The sequence below is a fragment of the Silurus aristotelis genome, assembly GCF_946808225.1.
Source record: "Silurus aristotelis genome assembly, chromosome: 14".
Classification (NCBI taxonomy): Eukaryota; Metazoa; Chordata; class Actinopteri; order Siluriformes; family Siluridae; genus Silurus; species Silurus aristotelis.
The window spans coordinates 22,620,654-22,641,317 of NC_139587.1; the positions used below are offsets into that span (position 1 = coordinate 22,620,654).

The 20,664-nt window shown below is 41.1% G+C and overlaps 1 protein-coding gene across 5 annotated transcripts in view; it reads left to right on the forward strand.

The window, feature by feature from the left end:
- The first annotated feature begins 4,002 nt into the window (after positions 1-4,002).
- Positions 4,003-20,664, forward strand: part of LOC310736892 (transcription initiation factor TFIID subunit 4) — a 52,637-nt gene continuing 35,975 nt past the window's right edge. For 4 of the 5 annotated variants that reach the window (XR_014536700.1, XR_014536701.1, XR_014536702.1 and 1 more), the window contains exons 1-10: positions 4,003-5,711; positions 6,143-6,297; positions 6,579-6,668; positions 7,643-7,804; positions 8,358-8,480; positions 9,544-9,633; positions 12,413-12,589; positions 12,689-12,764; positions 12,878-12,989; positions 14,988-15,157. Coding sequence is in view for 2 of the 5 variants with exons in the window: in XM_083560854.1 (XP_083416980.1) it covers positions 4,532-5,711; positions 6,143-6,297; positions 6,579-6,668; positions 7,643-7,804; positions 8,358-8,480; positions 9,544-9,633; positions 12,413-12,589; positions 12,689-12,764; positions 12,878-12,989; positions 14,988-15,157 (2,335 nt within the window). In the remaining 3 variants the exon portion in view is untranslated. The remainder of the gene's footprint in view (positions 5,712-6,142; positions 6,298-6,578; positions 6,669-7,642; positions 7,805-8,357; positions 8,481-9,543; positions 9,634-12,412; positions 12,590-12,688; positions 12,765-12,877; positions 12,990-14,987; positions 15,158-20,664) is intronic. The other variant, XM_083560855.1, reaches the window with a different exon arrangement.

Below are 20,664 nucleotides of genomic sequence, written 5' to 3' on the forward strand. Positions count from 1 at the left end.
ACCTTCGCGTGCAACGAGGGGCGAGCTCGTGCAATTTCAGTGAAGGCGGCGTAGAGCGCGTGCACGTCTGTATATATAATTATACTGGTAACGCATGGAATTGCATTATGTCCAATATAATACACAATTATGCAATGAACCAATTATGCAATAAACCATTCGATATAAAATATAAACTGGGAACTATATATTTGTTTGATTATTTTAAATATCTCGCATTCCACATTTAGTTTCAATTTGCTCTTAAACCCTCCTCCACTCTTGTTGTTGACGTTTATATGTTACATACTATATATATATATAATTATAATCTGTTCTAAATGTACCTTAATTTATTCATTTTTAAGTTTTTATTACTCTAATCAAATTGCCATGGACAAATATGGATGCGTTATGCAGATGCATGTTTATTATTAGTGAGCATGAAGACACAATATTGTAAATGTTTTCAAGAAATTATAGGGTTTAAATTACGTAAATCACAAGAACATCAAAAGGAACTTTTCCTATGTTTCCACACGGACGGTTAATGAGATGATATCGGAGAAACTGTGCGTCTTCTAACTTTCATACGGATTACAAAATCGGAGAATCGGTTTGTTAGTAGACATTTCAAGCTTTCTATACACGAATTTATTATGTCTGTGAGGCAAATATTCACTGAGATTCAGGTTGTTTTATTTGTGTCTGTGAAGAGAGATGAAAGCGACGGCAGAGCGTGCACCCTGTCTGTTTTCTTACTTTTACAAAAGCACAGTGTTTAATTGAATGATGTATTGCTTTTATCTGCACAATCAAAAACACAAGCTGAAGGTTTTAATTTCGTCATACAAAAATGATCATACAGAAATGCGCACTTTATTAATTGCTGTTAACATTTTATTTGCGTTAACGATAAGATTATAACAGCCTAATATATATATATATATATATATATATATATATATATATATATATATATATATATATATATATATATATATATATAATTTTACAATTTAAAAATATTGAGACAAATCTCGAGAAAATCAGCCCACCCAGGAGTAAAAAAAAAAAATAGTGATCAGTATGGGGTTGTATACAGTAATTTGTTAATGTAACACGAAGGAGGAAGAGTGTAGTGTGAGATTCAGGGAAGAGGTCAGACAGGGGCTTGGTGGTGGTAATGAGGTGCTGGATGATTGGGCAACTACTGCAGAAGTGATAAGGGAGACAACTAGAAAGGTACTTGGTGTGACATCTGGAAATAGAAAGGAAGATAAAGATATGTGGTGGAATGAGGAAGTGCAGGAGAGCATAAGGAGAAAGAATTTGGAAAAACAGAATTGGGATCGACAAAGTGATGTGAAAAGTAGGCAGGAGTACAAGGATATGCGGCTGCAGGTGAAGAGGGATGTGGTGAATGCCAAGGAAAAGGCATATGAGGAGCTGAATGAGAAGTTGGACACTAAGGAGGAAGAAAAGTATTTATACTGATTGGCCAGGCAGAGGGACCGAGCTGGGAAGGATGTGCTATAAGTTAGAGCAATAAAGGATGGAGATGGATATGGGTTGACTGGTGAGGAGAGTGTGTTGAGAAGATAGAGGGAGTATTTTGAGCAGCTGATGAACGAGGAAAATAAGAGAGAGAGAAGGTTGGATGGTGTGGAGATGGTGAAGCAGGAAGTGGATAGGATTAGTAAGGCGGAAGTGCGAGCAGCGTCTTCTTTCAGCTTACTCATCTTTAAGAACAAGGGAGATGTGCAGACCTGCAGTAACTACAGGGGAATTAAGTTGATTAGTCACACCATGAAGTTATGGGAAAGACTAGTGGAAGCCAGGCTGAGAGAAGAGGTGACCATCTGTGAGCAACAGTATGGTTTCATGCCACGAAAGAGCACCACAGACGCATTATTTGCTTTGAGAATGTTGATGGAGAAGTAAAGAGAAGGTCAGAAGGAGTTGCATTGTGTGTTTGTTTGGATTTAGAGAAAGCTTACGACAGGTTGCCGAGAGAGGAATTGTGGAATTGTATGAGGAAGTCAGGTGTGTCAGAGAAGTATGTGAGGGTGGTGCAGGACATGTATGAGGACAGTGTGCAGTAAGAACGTCAGACTGATCGGAAGGAGTGATTTGTGATAGAAGCGTGTCTGCAAGAGTGAAAGGGAAAGTTTATAGGACTGTGGTGAGGCCTGCGATGTTGTATGGTTTAGGGACAGTGGCATTGAGTAAAAGACAGGAGGTGGAGCTGGAGGTAGCAGAGCTGAAGATGTTGAGGTTTTCATCTGGAGTATTGAGGATGGACAGGATTAGAAACAAGTTTATTAGAGGGACAGCGCATGTAGGACGTTTTGGTGAAAAGGTGAGGGAGGCGAGATTGAGATGGTTTGGACATGTGCAGAGGAGGGACATGGGGTATATCAGTAGGAGAATGCTGAGAATGGAGCCACCAGGAAGGAGGAAAAGAGGAAGGCCAAGGAGTCGGTTTATGGATGTGATGAGGGAAGACATGCAGGTGGTTGGTTTGAAAGAGGCAGATGCAAAGGACAGAGGGGTATGGAGACAGATGATCTGCTGTGGAGACCCCTAATGGGAGAAGCCAATAGAAGAAGAGTCTATGCTCTTTATTTCATAGCTTTTCTCTAAGTTGTGCTGTTTCAAGAACTGTATATTTTATCCAATCTGATTCCAGCGATCACATCACGTGGTGTTGCCAGGGTCCTTTTAGAAGGTTAACATTGATGCTTCTGCTAGATATGATAATTGCAGTACAGCAGTAACACTCAGAAGTTTGGGTCCACCTTCTTCTTCAGAATTTTTATTATTATAATTTTCATCATTGTACATTAACACTGAAGACATCCAAACTGAAATAACACGTATGGAATTTTGAAGTAAAAAATCTAGAATCTAAAAAATCTGCTAAACAACCCAGAATATATTTTGTATTTTGGATTGTCCAAAGTAGCTAGATTTTGCATTGATGTCAGATTGGTGAACTTATGGCCTGTCTAGTCAAGTCAAAGTCAAAGTGAACTTTGTCACTCAGTCAGGCAGCAAAGTGCAAAGTAGAACGAAATTGTGTTTCTTTAAAGGCTCCATGTGCAGATGAACATGTAACAGTCAGTAGACAAGACAAGTACCAAATAGGCAGCACAATAGACAGTAGACAATACACAAAGATTACACAATAGACACAATGAGAAAAATAAAATAAATTGCACATCATGCACACACATGGATGACACAATCTCTTTCCTTGTTACTTCTGTTCAGCCTAATCACATCTTCTCCCAGCCTGCGAGTGTATCAGGTACCCAGACTGTTGCCCTCCACTGACCTTCCAACATCACACCCAATCAGAGTGACCCGAAACTCGCAGCGTCTATGAGCATCGCCCCTGACCCAGCCTCTGCGCTGACCTTTTCCAATGCCAGTCTGATCAAGACCAACCCCCAGACCCAGATTAAAACCATTGTCCCGAATTAGCTTGCCGGGTCTCCTGTCTCCTTACCACCCGGATTCACTATCCCACCGAGTTAGCAGCATTTACACTCCTACTAAAGTTCATATTTGGAGTCGGTATGACCATGATGGAGAAATTGAGATCCTGTTTCGGACTTTTAAGAGCCAGTCACCCCTTTAACTTAAAAAATACAGAGGGTGTCATATCACACACATTCATTCATTCATTCATTCATTCATTTTCTCCCGCTTATCCGTAATTCGGGTCGCGGGGGCAGCAGTCTAAGCAGGCCCCCACCTTCGACTGCTGCCCAATCCTTACAGCACCGTCCCTTACGGTCCCTCCTGCAGGTCCCTTACGGTCCCTCCTGCAGGTGGTGAGCCCCACGTCACGGACCCTGATATTTCCCTCGTAAGGGACCCCCGGAGCATAGAGGGTTAAGGGCCTTGCTCAAGGGCCCAAGAGTGGCAGCTTGGCGATACCGGGGCTTGAACCCCAGACCTTCCGATCGACAACCCAGCGCCTTAACCGCTGGAGCCACCACTCCCCCCCATCACACACATTCGTTTTATGAATCTTATTTAAATGTTTACTATGTCTGTTTACTATAGAGCCATTGAGTTTATTTAGAGTATTATTTGTATTTTAGATTGTCCAAAGTAGCTAGATTTTGCATTGATGACAGATTGGCGGACTCGTCGCCTGTCTATATAGTCAAAGTGAACTTTGTTGTCATTCAGCCAGACAGCAAGCTGCAGTGCAGAACGAAATTGCGTTGCTCCAAAGGCTCCATGTAAAGATGAACATGTAACAGTCAGTGGGCAAAATATTGAATACTGAGAGTGATAACAGCAACAAGAAACTGGACAACTCCATCTATTAAAGAAAGAGAAATATCAGTACATTAACATTATTTAGTTTTAGCAACGTTCTTATAACTCGACGGGAACCCGCGGCGCGTACACACACCAATCCCGTACAGCGGTGTCGCGTGCTTGTGACGTCACACCCGCCCATTTCCCACCGTGCACTGCGCGGGCAAAACAACGCACGCGCACGACACGCTCCGTCGAGCGTCTTCCAAAGATGGCGGGCGTCCCCGATCCGCTGGAAGATATGCTGTATTCCGAAGTGGACGAGAAAGCCGTCAGCGATCTTGTGGGTTCGTTAGAGTCGGAGCTCGGCGGTCAGAATAAGTCCCAGAGCGAGGCGAGGAGGTCAGGAGCAGCCGAGAGCGGAAACAGCAACTTAGGAAAAGCGCAAGCCGCTCAAGCGGGAACCGCATTGGAGGCGCGAGAGTCGGGAGCGCACAGAGTGGAGGTGAAGCGGGAGAACGGCTCCGAGAGGACACCCAGCACCAACTCCGTCTCCGTCCCTTCCACTCTGAGCGCCACGGCGATTATGGCTACCAACCGAGTGCAGCCAAACATCACCGTAGTACCAAAGCCAGCTGTGCCGGGACTCGCAACTTCTCCCAACTGTTCAAGTGACGCAGCAGTTGTAGCATCATCCTCATCAGCAGCAGTTACAGATTCTCTACCCAACACCAATCACATAGCTTCAACTATCCGCCCCGTTTCCTCCAGAGCAGTGGCAGGTGAGAATGGCAGCAGTGGCTCTGTAGCTCTCCCTTCAGCTCCCACTCCTGTAGCCGGATTACAGCTCGGTGTCAATGGTGCTGTCATTAGCTCTGGCTTAGGCACCGACACCACCAACACATCCACTTCCAAAGGCACAAACGGTACTTTCCTTGCTACTTCTAATCACATCCTCTCCCAGCCTGCGAGTGTATCAGGTACCCAGACTGTTGCCCTCCACCGACCTTCCAACATCACACCCAATCCTAGTGACCCGAAACTCGCAGCATCTGTGAGCATCGCCCCTGACCCAGCCCCTGCGCTGACCTTTTCCAATGCCAGTCTGATCAAGACCAACCCCCAGACCCAGATTAAAACCATTGTCCCGAATCAGCTTGCCGGGTCTCCTGTAGCCGTGCGACCTCCGATGACCGGCACACTAGTGCACTCGGGGGCGGTGAGTACCCCACTTACAGTGGTCAGCACGCCGTCAGTGCTGGTCAAGCCGGACGCAGGGCAGACCACGGGAATGCTGAGACCAGCTACGGCGTCTCCGGTGGTGAGCACTGTGTCTGTGCGACCCGGGGTTCCTGCAGCACCTGCGCCCAGGGCAGTGGTACCTCAAATCACAGTCAGACCTCAACAACCGACCACAATTCAGTTACCACCCGGATTCACTATCCCACCGGGTAAGCAGCATTTACACTCCTACTGAAGTACATATTTGGAGTTGCTATGACCATGATGGAGAAATTGAGATCCTGTTTCAGACTTTTAAGAGCCAGTCACCCCTTTAACTGTTTAAAATAACACAGGGTGTCACGTCGGGTGTCTTTTAGAGAGCCATGGAGTTCATTTAATCCAGTAATTTTTCCCACACATACACACAGAAAACAAAAAGAATTGTTACTGAAAGATTCGTTTTGAAAAGAATCAGTTTGACACCTACGGCTTGAATCTTTGGGATATCCATCATTTCATGATTTAAAGACTATAATCGACAATCTAAAAGATTTATTATAATATTTATCGAGTTCTAATCTCGAGCACGTGTTGTGTTACGCAGCTTTTTTTGCTCATTTTGTGTGCATCTTAATGAGGTGTATCGTCTGTACTGTAGGAATGGTGCTTGTCCGGACTGAGGCAGGCCAGCTGGTGCTGGTTCCTCAGCAGGTCCTGGCCCAGGCGAAGGCTCAAAATCAGACCAAAGCGGCTCTGTCTCCTACGCCTGCGACGACCACCACCACTATCCGAGTCGCCACTCCTGTGCAGCAAGTATGAAAGAACACATTCTCAGTGTGAAAAATTTAATCGATAAAAAAATGTATTCGGGTTATTTATTTATTTATTTATTTATTTATTTATTTATTTGTTTATTTATTTGTATTTTTTATTTTATTTATTTATTTTTTTGTCAACCTCAGTTAGGGTTCAAATTACATGCGCATTGTTAGATCAAGGTGCAAATAGTATTATAGTAAATAATATGTATACATTTCTGGCTCGTAAGATTTTGGCTCTCGGGATTTCATCCTGGACAATGACTTGCTTTGCAGGCACCTGTGACATCCCAAGCCATCCGACCGATTCCTCCTGCACAGGCTAAAGTGGTCCAAGCTGCCAGCACTGCAGGTCCTGCTCTACAGGTACATGTCCTCTTTTATCTGTTTTAAATTTCTAACAATTGTACTGTATCATGTTTATTAATCCAACATAGTGAGCTCAAATAATTTTTTACTTAATGATAAACACTAAAGATCTTCAGTATTACTGATCAAACGAGGTGAATTTTTTTTCTTTTGACTATCAATAAATTCTTTCCGAGTTTAGTTTAAATATTCTTTATAAGGTTTCTTCTGAATATAGTCAACACTGCAGCTCTGCTCCACACAATTGTCTATTAGTTATCCCACGATGCACCAAAGAAGCGCCCAAGGAGACCATTTCTGCCTGTGGCCTTCAAACTATACAACCCCTCTCTCTGAGCACAAACAGCTGGTCCACAATATGTATGATCTAGATAATATAGTGATAGATTTTCATGCCACACTTATCAAATGTTATTACCCTTGGCAATTCAGTGCAATAATTACAGTGCAATAATAATAATAATTGTTACATGTGCCATAACTTGCATAAATATCATAGACTGATCTATTGATGAAATATCATGTAGACTGATCTATTGTCATCTGTTTCACTGCTGCTACACATTTCACTTCACTGAATATATAACTTATGTATATTTATTTAAATTTTCATGTTTTTTTTTTTCTTTCTTTTTTTATTTCAGTTTAATCTTGACTTACATTTTTTCAGCTCAGGCAGATTTTCATCATCGTCTCAACCACATACAATACACAGCATTACAATACAAAATATTTAAAGTTATAATAAAACACTTCCTGAATGTAGACATTTTAATGGGTGGGTTTATTTTTGACTGTTGCCAGCCAATCAGACGATCAGGGTATAAATATTATTGCAGGTGAAATCCTTTGATGTTTCAATGAGAGTGTCAGCTTGGTGTTAGTTTTTTTTAAGAGTTCATTGCAATATTGTAATATAATGAAATATAAATACCCATATGTGTGATGGTTGTTATGATGTGTTGTGTTAGAAGACCCCATTGGTGACAGCAAGCCCTGCTCAGAAGCCCAGTGGCCCCACTGTGATCACTGCCGGAGCTCGTGTCCAAACACCAAACCAGACGATCCTGAAACCTTCACCCGCCGTCACGGCACCCGCCGCCCCCACCACGGGACTCGCCGGCCTTTCTCAGGTAAACCGACTCATCTCAAATCTTTCGTCTGCACAGAAAATATCTGCTTCGTCCTAAATTGTGTTTCTTGTGGTTCTTGTACAGTCTCTTATGTAGTAGTACATAAAATTTATTTATAAATTAAATTTGTTTTTGTGAATTTCCAGATAATTTTGCTTCACATTGCTTTGCATTGAACCAAATGTTTACTTGTACAGTATTTATTTGTAATTTTTCTACAGACAATCCACATGCACAACCTTCTGTACTGTTCAGAACGGAGCTACAGCGTCGCTGTGTTTACTGTTTCTGACAGTTACGGTGTCTACTTGTCTCATGCTGTTATTTTTATTGTTTTCTTGCAGTAAATGTTGCGCACGTGCACTTTGTGGTGTTAGTTCTTTTGTGTAGTTCTGTTACTTTGTGTTAATTTCTGTTGTCCGACGTAGCACCTTGGTCCTGGGGAAACGTTGTTTCGTTTCACTGTGTACTGCACTGTATATGTTTGAAATGACGATAAAGCCCACTTGACCTGATCGATTTGCTGTAATGTTTCACCCTTTGTTTGTTTTAGGAAATGCAAGAGAATGTGAAGAAGTGCAAGAATTTCTTAGCAACGTTGATCAAACTGGCATCCCATAATTCCCCTTTTCCGGAAACGTCGAAGAACGTGAAGGCGCTTGTGCAGGACCTGCTGGTGAGTAGCATCGGTGGTTCCATGACATCTCTGTCTGCCTTTTTGAGAGGGAGCGTTACAGCACTCCGATGCTCACGCATTTGTGGAGATGCAAATGTTCTACTGTACTCACAACTTTCCTTCAACTGTCATTCATACAGCATATATGATCGCAATGGACGTTCTATATTGAAAGAAATGTGCAATACTTGTTACATACAACGTTTAGGAACAGTTTGAACAACAGAGATTTATCACAGAAAGGCTCTTGTCCTTGTAAATTCTATTCGCTATGCATTGTGGGAAATCCACTGCAGTAGCGTAGATTCAACGATCCAGAAGAAGAAAATTTCTGTCACTTTATCTGTATCTATATTTGGGATTTCTGCACTGTAATTTACAAGTTTCTCATGATCTCATTTCTATCGGATGTCCAGACGGCGAAAATCTAAATTTTAGGTCTTAAGTCTTAAATTCACTGTTAAATAATTTTAAATTGGTCTTAATTTTCCAGTGTCCATGTAACGCTACCTGTAATGCTCATTGAAATGCTCCTGCAGCACTTCAGAATGTTTTTGTTTTAGTTTCTGTGGTGTTGTAGTTCTTTCTTTTGTTAGTCCAATTATAATTTGCTTTCTGACAACTACAAATGAGACCAACATGCAACAACCAGTCAGCTGTGTGTTATTGGAGCGAATTTCACTTGGATTGTATGACAGACATCAAACGGATAACATTTTTCAGATATGGGGAAGTGCAAGTTTAGCGATACTTGGCCTGAAAAACATGAATTAAGGGCTTGACTAAGTTTCTAACAACATATTCGTGTGTTTTTGGTCGTAAAAAGGTTTTCAAATGTTTTGAGCTGACTTTGTGAAATCTGCAAACCTGCCTTGTGGTAGCTCAGTGGTGAAGATGTCGCTCCCACTGCTGGGCTCTAGTGCAAGGCCCTTAACCTTCAATGCCACAGAATTTTATGCATGTGATAAATGTAAGTCGCTCAGGATAAGAGTGTCTGCTAAATGCCATAAATGTGAATGTCCAGTAATCCCCATTCTGTGAAACACTGTTTAATTCTGAACAGGATGACAAAATTGAGCCTGAGGAATTTACGAATCGCCTGCAGACGGAGCTGAAGTCGTCTCCTCAGCCCTACCTCATCCCCTTTCTGAAGGTAATGTCCCCAAACCTGTCTCTTCCTCCACTGAGCTATAGATTAAAGAAGAACGGGAGACTTGCTCTCTGATCATTAGTGTTATCGTTAGCTGATAATCGGGTGGCGATTTGTTAGAACAAGAAACCATTTTATAATTTGTCATCGAGTTTTTCATGCATGCATCCGTTCTGGAGCACTGATGGGTTTTTATGTATTGGTGATTATTTTAGCATGACGGTGTAACAGGTGCCTCGTAGGATACATGATTTGGAGGCCTGTGAACCTTTTAGAAAATGAAACTGAAAGTCACAGCTTGTGGTTACAGCAGGGACCAAAACTCCGATTTACTTCTGGAAGAATTCACTTGCCGAGTCACAATCTGTGAATATTATTGTATACATTTTTATATTAAAAACGTGCTTACAATTTCTAATGTGTTTTCAGTAAACGACACTGTTTGTTTAGTTTAAAGTTGCATCCATGAATGAAGTTATATATATTATAGCAGTCGCCCCCATCACCGGCGTCTTTGGTTTCTCCGTGTTGAAGTGAGACAGAAACCTTCTTTGTCCTGAAGCCATAGTGGAAATCTTACTGTCTCACAACACTGACCCTGGAGACTCCTTCCATATGATGTTCATATTGCTTAGAAAGAGTGCTTTAATAAAAACACGCGATGTGCAGCTGCATTTCTGCCGTAGAAAGATTTTCAGCACTTTCTGACAATTCGGACTGGTGAATTCACGAGTGCTGTGGTTTCAAAACATTTCCGAGCATTTTAATGAATGATGCAAGTTAGACCCTAGCTAGCATTGCTTTAGGTGACGACTATCAGAGTTTCAGTGGTCTAGAGTTAAAACATTTTGCACTTCTTGTTTTTAAATTTCGCTTTAGTCCTGTTCGGAAGAAATGATGCTTATATAAAATCAATGAAGTTTTTGGAAAAAGTGAAATTATTGTTTAAATTAAGTTATATGTGGAAGCGTTTGTTATTCAGTCCAGCGGATGCGGCATTCGTGTTTTTCAAAAAGAATCTTAAATTTTCATTCGTTTGACCACAGAACAGTTTTTCACTTTGCTTCAGTACATTTTAAGTGAGCTTTGACCCATTAAAAGGTGGTGGCATTTATGGACCATGTTCACATATGGTTTCTTCTGTGTATGATAAAGATTTAACCTGCATTTGCGAAAGATTTGGCGAACTGTGTTCACAGATAATGATTTCTGGAGGTGCTTTCGAGCCCATGCAGCGATTTCCATTCGAAAATTGTGACCGTTTTTAATGCGGTGCCACCTAATGGCCCAGATATGATGGGGATTTTTTTTTTTTTTCACACTTGTTCCTTGAGATGTCTTCAGATTCTCAGAACCTTTTCATTATGTACTGTATTTGATGAGATATTGAAAGTCTTTTCAATTTGATGGTGAGGAACATTTATTCTAAAATTGTCCCAAAAATTGTAGCCACAGTTTTTCACAGATTGGTAAAGCACTGCCCATCTGTACTTCCTAGAGACTCTGGCTATGTCTACACTAATCCGGATCAATTTGAAAACAGTGTTTTAGTTTAAAAACTAAAACACTCCGTGTCGACTTTCGTTTCCAAAAGTTGCTCATCCACAACCAAACGTCTGGAAACGCTTACGTCCCTGTACTAAGATTCGGCCCGCGTAATTTCTGCCTGCCGTTTATTTCATTTCTCGCTGCAATGACTAAAAATGTGCCATCGTTTTGTTGCCCTGTCCGTGTTGAAAAATAATTGCATTCTGTTTGATTATATATATTTAGCATAGCGTCCTAACTCTTTTGGAACTGGGGTTGTACATCTCTCTGGAGATGGTAAATGTACAGAGGTCTTGATGTCTAAGAGTTGGCGTCAATAAACAAGCTAACAGTTTATACTGTGTAGTGGCAATGTGTTTATGGGGTCAGTACAACAATGCTGCCTTTGTTTACAATAATTATCATTCTGTAAACCTTTTCACCTAATCAAGCCAATCACTTTTTCTGTACACACGTTGGGGAGTGTTAGAGTTGGGAACAGAAACACAGACAGTGTTTACATGGTGATGTGTGGTCACCCTGTGCTTGCACTAATTCAGACGTGAGGAAGCAATGCAGATGGAGATGCGCGTTTAATGTCACCTTCGTCAGGGCTTTGATGGTGTATGTCTATATACTGATTAGGCATAACATTCTGATCACTTACTCAATGTAGTGTTGGTCCCCCTTTTGCTGCCAAAACAGTTCTGACCTGTTGAGCATTAACATCATTACCTTATTCAGCAATTTGAGCTACAGGAGTTCGTCTGTTGGATCGGACCAGCATTCGTTCCACCCAAGTGCATCGATGAGCCTTGGCCCTTTTGCCGGTTCACTACTGTTTCCTTATTGGATCGTTTTTGATCAACACTGACCACTGCAGACCGGGAAAAGACCACAAGAGCTGCAGTTTTGGAGATGCTCTGACTCAGTTGTCTAGCCATCACAATTTTTCCTGCTTCTAACACACCAACATTGAGGACAAAATGTTCACTTGCCGCCTAAATCCTACACACTAACAGGTGCCATGATGAAGAGATAATCAGTGTTCTTTACTCACCGCTCTTTGTTATAATGCCATAATGTTGTGCCTGATCCGTGTATGATTTGTATTTCAATCTGAATGGGTATTTGTAGTGTGTGAGTGAATTGTAGTAATCGTTAAAGTAGTAGCGAGTAAAAGGATTGTGTGTGTGTGTGTGTGTGTGTGTGTGTGTGTGTGTGTGTGTGTGTGTGTGTGTGCATGTGTATACAGAAAAGCCTACCTGCTCTCCGCATGACGCTGTTGAGCTCACAGCAGTCTCTGACCCAGCTCGCTCAAACCTCCAGCCCCCTGACTGTGAGCGCCATTAAGGCTCCGCCCCCACGCTCCCTCGCCACCGCAATGCCTACTGTCCGCCCCACCGTCACACAGGACCAAGCTGCCGTGGTGGTACTAGACATAAACGTTACCTATACAGAAATTATTAATGTAAGTAAAGCATGCAAGCCGTCACTATAAATATATATTTATTATTTGTCCCACCTGAAGGCTGTGAAGAGGACGGCAGCACAGACAGGTCCAGTTCGGATGCCCGTAGTGATCACTCAGTCAGTCCGGCCTCAAGGTGTGTGAGTTTTCCTACTGATGACTGAAGAGTTTTGGGAGACTGGTGAGTGAATCTGCAGCTGTATGTTGTAGTTATTGGGAGTAATGCAGTGTGTGTTTTGTGTGTTGCAGGAGCCGTATTGAGAGGGCCAGCGGTACAGGTGAGGGGCCCAATGGGCATCGCCATGCAGGCTACAGCCAATCAAAGACAGAAAGCGAACGACCCAGGAGGTGGAACTTTTAGGTACTTGTGCTAAATGCCGTGTGTGTGTGTGTGTGTGTGTGTGTGTGTGTGTGTGTGTGTGTGTGTGTGTGTGTGTGTGTGTGTGTGTGTGTGTGTGTGTGTGTGTGTGTGTGTGTGTGTGTGTGTGTGTGTGTGTGTGTGTGTGTGAGTTTCTGACCATTACCGCCTGCTTCTACAACGTGCGATTTTTGTGTCCACTCCCACTTGCACCCGCAAACATTCTTTCAGCTTATAAAGATTGTGTAAAAATATACACAAACGTTAGGGTTATGATTAACTTTTAAGCCTTAAAAACTTATAAAGCACTTTCAAACGAAACATTACAACTAGCGCAGTCTGCAGGATGGTGATACACGTGCCCACAGCAAAGCTAAAACCACCCAATCACGTGACATTTCTGTTGGGTTCTGTAGGACCCCAATCCCAGTCCAGCTCTCGATCTCACGCCAATGTGTTTGTTAAATAGAAATTAACACCACTGTGTTTTTATTAATTTTTGTAACTTTTTTTCCACACTCTGCTGAAAAACATGCTGGTTCAAGGAAATTTTGATGCTGATGATAAAAAAAAAAAAAGGTCCCTCACCCAGAACACACACTGTAACCATAACAATGCTTTTAACAGTCCTACCTACAGCTAATTAACCTCCCTAGCTTACTATATAGATTAAACACTGCTGATGAGCCATTGCTGTCAAATCAAGAAGGCTTTTATTGTCATTTCAGTCCTATAAAGTAGAGTTACACAGTGAAACAAAAGTGTTCATGTCTGATGTGCCCCATAAAACAAGGTGCCCCATTAAAAAAAAAAAAAAAAAAAAAAAAAAAAAAGAACTAGGACACTATATAAAGTATACATGACATTTAGTGCAAACTATCTAAAACAGTGAGATGTACATTTGTACAAAAGGTTTTCTTCAATTATTATTAATACCCAATCCTCATGGGTATATAAATGTCATTGGTGCATAAGAGGTAATAAATGACACGTTTTATCTGATATAGTGAACAGAGCATTTTTGTATTGATTTTGGTTACTTATTTTTGTCATTTTGTTGGGGGTTTTTTGTGCAGCTACACAATACCGCTCAAATGTGAGAAAGTCTGCAATGTGAATAAATGGCAAGTTTAGGTTTCCTTCATGTGCACTTGTGGTTAAAGGGGAAGTGACTCAAAGTGGTTTTGGTGAGAGATGACCTGTGGAGTGTGTACATTTAAAGTGAAACGAGCATTCCTGTGAGCAATTCAGCCAGACAGAATTTATTCCTCTGTCTGTTTCTTGGCATGTCAATCAACGGATGATTTGTCACGTTACGTGTGTGTGTGTGTGTAAGAATAAAAAAGAGATTTTTATTATTGGCTCTTGAACACTGTTAATAGCAATACCTCCTGTCTTGCGTTTCATTAAAGGGTCTGTTTCAAGCCAATAGTTTCTGCATTAATTAGGTGCTACCCTGGTGGTCTAGTGGTTAGGATGCGGCGCTCTCACCGCTGCGGCCCGGGTTTGATCCCCGGTCTGGGAACCAACCCCAGCCATTAGGGTTGCACAAGCCAGTGCACTCTTAGTGCCGGTCCCAAGCCCGGATAAATGGGGAGGGTTGCGTTAGGAAAGGGCATCCAGCGTAAAAACGTGCCAAATCGAACATGCGGATCATGAATACGGATGATCCGCTGTGGCGACCCCTAATCGGACAAGCCGAAAGAAAGAAAGTTTCTGCATTAATTAAGTTCGTGTCTTTTATAACTGAGGCCACTAGGGGGCAGCACGTCACTGAGGGTTTTCTAGCAGTGATCAAACAGCAATCACAAACACATGTACTGGATGAATAATTCTCAGGGCTAAGAGTTATTTTTTTTAATTATTATTATTTAAAGAAATTAGTTTTTGAAAACAGTTATAGTTTATGCAGAGATCTTAATTCAGACTGCAGTTTTTATTTCTTTGCAGTTAGATGTGACTCGAGGCAAGGTAACCGATCCTGTATGTGATGTATTTCAGGGATGATGACGACATCAACGATGTGGCCTCCATGGCCGGTGTGAACCTTAATGAGGAGAACGCTCGTATTTTAGCCACGGGCTCGGAGCTGGTGGGCACACAGATCCGTTCCTGCAAAGACGAAACGTTCCTGCCGGCTAATCTGCTCCACAAGCGCATCCTCGAGATCGGTAGGGAAACCCCAAAGACATTAATATACGCATTAATTCATTAAGGAGCACTTTATATATAATGTATTTAATTAGGGCTGTCAATCGATTAAAATATTTACTCACGATTAATCGCATAATTGTCAGGAGCTAACTCGTGATTAATTTCAACTGAATCGCACATTTTATCTGTTTTAATTGTACTTAAATTAATACTTTTCAAGTTTTTGATACATTAATTAACATGGCCAGGATAAATATTTATGCTTTATGCAAATAAATGTTAATTATTAGTGAAACAAAACTCAACATAGAGCATGAAGACAATATTCTTGTAAATGTTTAAAACGAATTGTTTTGTTTTTAATGAGACATCACCAGGACACCAAACGAAACTTTTGCTATGTTTCCACACGGACAGTTAATGAGGTGACACCAGAGAAACTGTACTTCTTCTAACTTTTATACGGATTACATAATCAGAGAATTAGTTTATTTAAAAGTAGACATTTCAAGCTTTCTTTCTATAAATATAACTCTGTGAGGCAAATTTTTAGAGATTCAGGTTGTTTTATTTGTCTCAGTGAAGAGAAGAGACAGAGACGGCAGATAGCGCCCCCTGTCTGTTTTGTTTATTTTACAAAAGCTTTTTTTATTACAAGTGAATGTAAATAAAATTAGACCGTTTACAGATTCGAATGCTGTATTGCTACGATGTATTTGTGCCGTTAAAATTAATTTGCGTTAACACGTTATTAGTGTGTTAATTTTGACACCCCTAATATTTTATATATATATATATATATATATATATATATATATATATATATATATACACACACACACGCGCACACACACACACGTTTCTACATCATAATGGCTGAAGCCTGGAGCTGCAGATACACACAGATGAGACAATAATTCTGCCTCCCTGAGCATTAAGAGTGAATGAAATTGTTTCCACTGAGCCGAAGGTGAAGCATTTTTATGCAGAACATCCAGTAGAGTTCACACAAAAACGTGCATCAGTGGCTTTGAAAGAACATCTTACTGATACCCATCCAGAGTATTAACACCCAGGAAGTCACTCCAGAGACTGACTCAAGCCCCAGATTTTCTCACATGGCAGATATGTATCTGCCATGTGAGAAAATCTGGGGCTTGAGTCAGTCTCATGTGTGAACACCATGATGTTTGTACTGTGCAGAAAAGGCCATTTTAGTTCCCTGTATAGTTTTTATCCTGTTGGTGTGCTGCAGTTCGGCGTTGTATCAATTCCACAGCTGAAGTTTTTGCTACACTTTAATGAGCCTCTGTCAGATGTTCACTTTCTCTTCTCCTGTTCATATTGTTGAATCCTTGCAACCTAAATGTCTCGATTCTTAATGGTGAGAATTTGCTGAGTACGTTTCTGTAAATAACAATACAGTCAGGATTCCAGATGTGCCAGAGGTTCAGCATGTAAGAGCCACATAACTGAGGAAAAACGGCAAGAATTTCTAGGCTCTATATTTAACACAGAAGTAGAACAATGCACTGTAGCACAAAATGATTTATATTGGTATAATATTCATTAAAATAAATAACAATTAGAATTATTATAAAAACTAAATTATAATAAATAAATGTAATACATTCTATATATAATATACACACGCTGCGATGCATGTACAGTATTTTAATAGCTATAACCTTTTTTAAAAATAATACTTTAAGTGTAGTAATAAGTAATGCATGTGTATGATTATAATAAATAAGGATTTTATGCATTTATTTTATGCATTTATCGTTTTATTTAAATTGGCAAAGCTCAACAAAATATTTGATAGATAATTATAACACAATCTTTATTTATATTGTAAAAAAAAAATAAATCAAAGAAATAAAAAAATTATATACCCCTGAATGTGGAAGTTTGCAAGACAGATGCTCGTTTCCCTTCATATGCTTTATAGCATTAAATGTAACTATAAATGGATAAGAAGTACAGTAGTTAATAATAAACGTGTGGAGGGTCAGTGGGCTACTGAAAAAAACTGTGTTAACAATAAACCTGCTTAACATCAGCTCAGTGCAGATTAGCATCAGCTCATTTATTTTTTTTCCATCGCAGTGTCTTATTTTCTCTAAAAGCCTCTCGGACCGGCGCAGCATCAGAGTGTATCGCTAGTGACATGGTGCAAATGATCGCGCTAATCATGTGCATCGCCTCGACACGGTTATTGAAGCGTCACGCTATACAAGTTGTGACGTCCTACACTAACCCTGAATGCTCCCCGCTCACCTGTGTTTAGCTCTCCTTTAGTCCACTAAACTTCTAATGCACTTCTGCTGTCCTCTCGCTCCTCTCCGACTCTAATGAGTGCTCGGTGTAGCGAGGCTCAGGCATCCTCAGGCTGCGTATGAATACTTTATGGGCCTCCCTCTGATGCCTCTCTGTCAGTTTGTCATGTGTGCTGGACCAAGAGAGAGCCCGCGGCCGTCTTCCCGACAAGGTCGCCTCCACAAAACGTGCACTACATGCTCTCAGTGAGTCGAGCAGCGATGAGAGAAGAAACGGATTACAACATGTATTACACACCCGTTTGTCCATAAAAGTGAACCTTCAGCGAAGCCAAAAAGAACACTTTATGAATTATAAATCAAAGTTTACTCTCCACGTTTGTGAATAAATGATCACCGATTATCTTAATAGAATCGATGGGAGTTCTCGAAATTGGGCTTAATTGTTTTATGACCTTTTTAAATAGAAAAACATAAACACTGTATAAACAGTAATGAAGATGACTAGAGGAGGCCTGCGAGTCTCACTCACAGTATTCACCACAAGGTGGAGCTGTTACTCAAGTAGTTTTTAAGATCTACAGTTCTGGAAACTTTTCCACAGTGCGCAACAGGTTCGCTGATATTCCATTCTACTCAGATTATACAGTATGTAAGGAGGGCGGAAGGAGCAAAGGACGAAGATGATTTTTAGATGAAAAACAACTCAGATAATTTAATTCATCCTATTTCTTGTGTTATATAAGCACTCATTATATCTGGTCTGCATTTCTTTCAATTACAGCATTATTATTATTTACTGCTGTTCTAATAACTTCCACTCTTCTGGGAAGATGATTTTAAAGTGATGCTTGTGGTGATTTGTGATCATTAAGCTACAAGGGTCTTAGTAAAATCAGGTACTGCTGGATGGCGAGGAGGACTGGGGTGCGTTCCAGTCAGAAAAACACAACAAATACACACAAATCATATTTAAATTACGGACGCCGGACAAATGCATTGTGTTGTCACATGACATCAATTGTCAAAGGTTTGCATTCGAAAGACACAAGCTATTGAACAACAAACTTTTCTAAATAGTTTAGAGTTAAGCTGTTGGTCAATAATACATTCAAAGATGTAATTACAATAAACTATAAAAAGATGTAATATATTTACATGTACATTTATGCAAATGCTTTGATTTCATTAAAAGAAAAATTGTTGATGAGATGTGAGGAGAGCACTCACGTTTGTGAGATACTGTAAATGTATCTGTGACCAAATTAATTTCTTCTCCTCTGTCAGCCATTGTGGAATGAAAAAACAGCTATTAAATCCATATACAGTGGGTACGGAATGTATTGAGACCCCCTTAAATTTTTCACTCTTTGTTATATTGCAGCCATTTGCTAAAATCATTTAGGTTCATTCTTCTTCCTCATGAATGTACACATAGCACCCCATACTGACAGAAAAACAGAATTGTTGACATTGTTGCAGATTTATTAAAAAAGAAAAACTGAAATATCACATGGTCCTAAGTATTCAAACCCTTTGCTCAGTATTTAGTAGAAGCCCCCTTTTGATCTAATACAGCCAGGAGTCTTTTTGGGAAAGATGCAACAAGTCTTTCACACCTGGATTTGGGGATCCTCTGCCATTCCTCCTTGCAGGTCCTCTCCAGTTCTGTCAGGTTGGATGGTAAACGTTGGTGGACAGCCATTTTTAGGTCTCTCCAGAGATGCTCAATTGGGTTTAAGTCAGGGCTCTGGCTGGGCCATTCAAGAACAGTCACGGAGTTGTTGTGAAGCCACTCCTTCGTTATTTTAGCTGTGTGCTTAGGGTCATTGTCTTGTTGGAAGGTAAACCTTCGGCCCAGTCTGAGGTCCAGAGCACTCTGGAGAAGGTTTTTGTCCAGGATATCCCTGTACTTGGCCGCATTCATCTTTCCCTCGATTGCAACCAGTCGTCCTGTCCCTGCAGCTGAAAAACACCCCCACAGCATGATGCTGCCACCACCATGCTTCACTGTTGGGACTGTATTGGACAGGTGATGAGCAGTGCCTGGTTTTCTCCACACATACCGCTTAGAATTAAGGCCAAAATGTTCTATTTTGGTCCCATCAGACCAGAGAATCTTATTTCTCACCATCTTGGAGTCCTTCAGGTGTTTTTTAGCAAACTCCATGCAGGCGTTCATGTGTCTTACACTGAGGAGAGGCTTCCGTCGGGCCACTCTGCCATAAAGCCCCGACTGGTGGAGGGCTGCAGTAATGGTTGACTTTCTACAACTTTCTCCCATCTCCTGACTGCATCTCTGGAGTTCAGCCACAGTGATCTTTGGGTTCTTCTTTACCTCTCTCACCAAGGCTCTTCTCCCCCGATAGCTCAGTTTGGCCGGACGGCCAGCTCTAGGAAGGGTTCTGGTCGTCCCAAACGTCTTCCATTTGAGGATTATGGAGGCCACTGTGCTCTTAGGAACCTTAAGTGCAGCAGAAATCTTTTTGTAACCTTGGCCAGATCTGTGCCTTGCCACAATTCTGTCTCTGAGCTCTTCAGGCAGTTCCTTTGACCTCATGATTCTCATTTGCTCTGACATGCATTGTGATCTGGAAGGTCTTATATAGACAGGTGTGTGGCTTTCCTAATCAAGTCCAATCAGTATCATCAAACACAGCTGGACTCAAATGAAGGTGTAGAACCATCTCAAGGATGATCAGAAGAAATGGAAAGCACCTGAGTTAAATATATGAGTGTCACAGCAAAGGGTCTGAATACTTAGGACCATGTGATATTTCAGTTTTTCTTTTTTAATAAATCTGCAACAATGTCAACAATTCTGTGTTTTTCTGTCAATATGGGGAGCTGTGTGTACATTCATGAGGAAGAAGAATGAACCTAAATGATTTTAGCAAATGGCTGCAATATAACAAAGAGTGAAAAATTTAAGGGGGTCTGAATACTTTCCGTACCCACTGTATATCTGAGCTTGTGCAGTTTGCTACGGATGCAGTTCGTGAGCTCTGACTAGCACGCTTTCTGACCATCCAATCGAAGGACGTGAAAATGCAGACGTAACTGGACGCTTGCCAAATCGCAGTCTGATTGTTTGAGTCAAAGGTTGATGACTGCTGGCCTTACGCCAGATTCCTTTGACCCCAGCAACATGTAATGTGACAGTAGAAATCTGATTGGATAGAACCACCAATGTATACAAATAGTAGTCAATGGTTTTACTGATTAATCGGCAGGGATAGTTGATT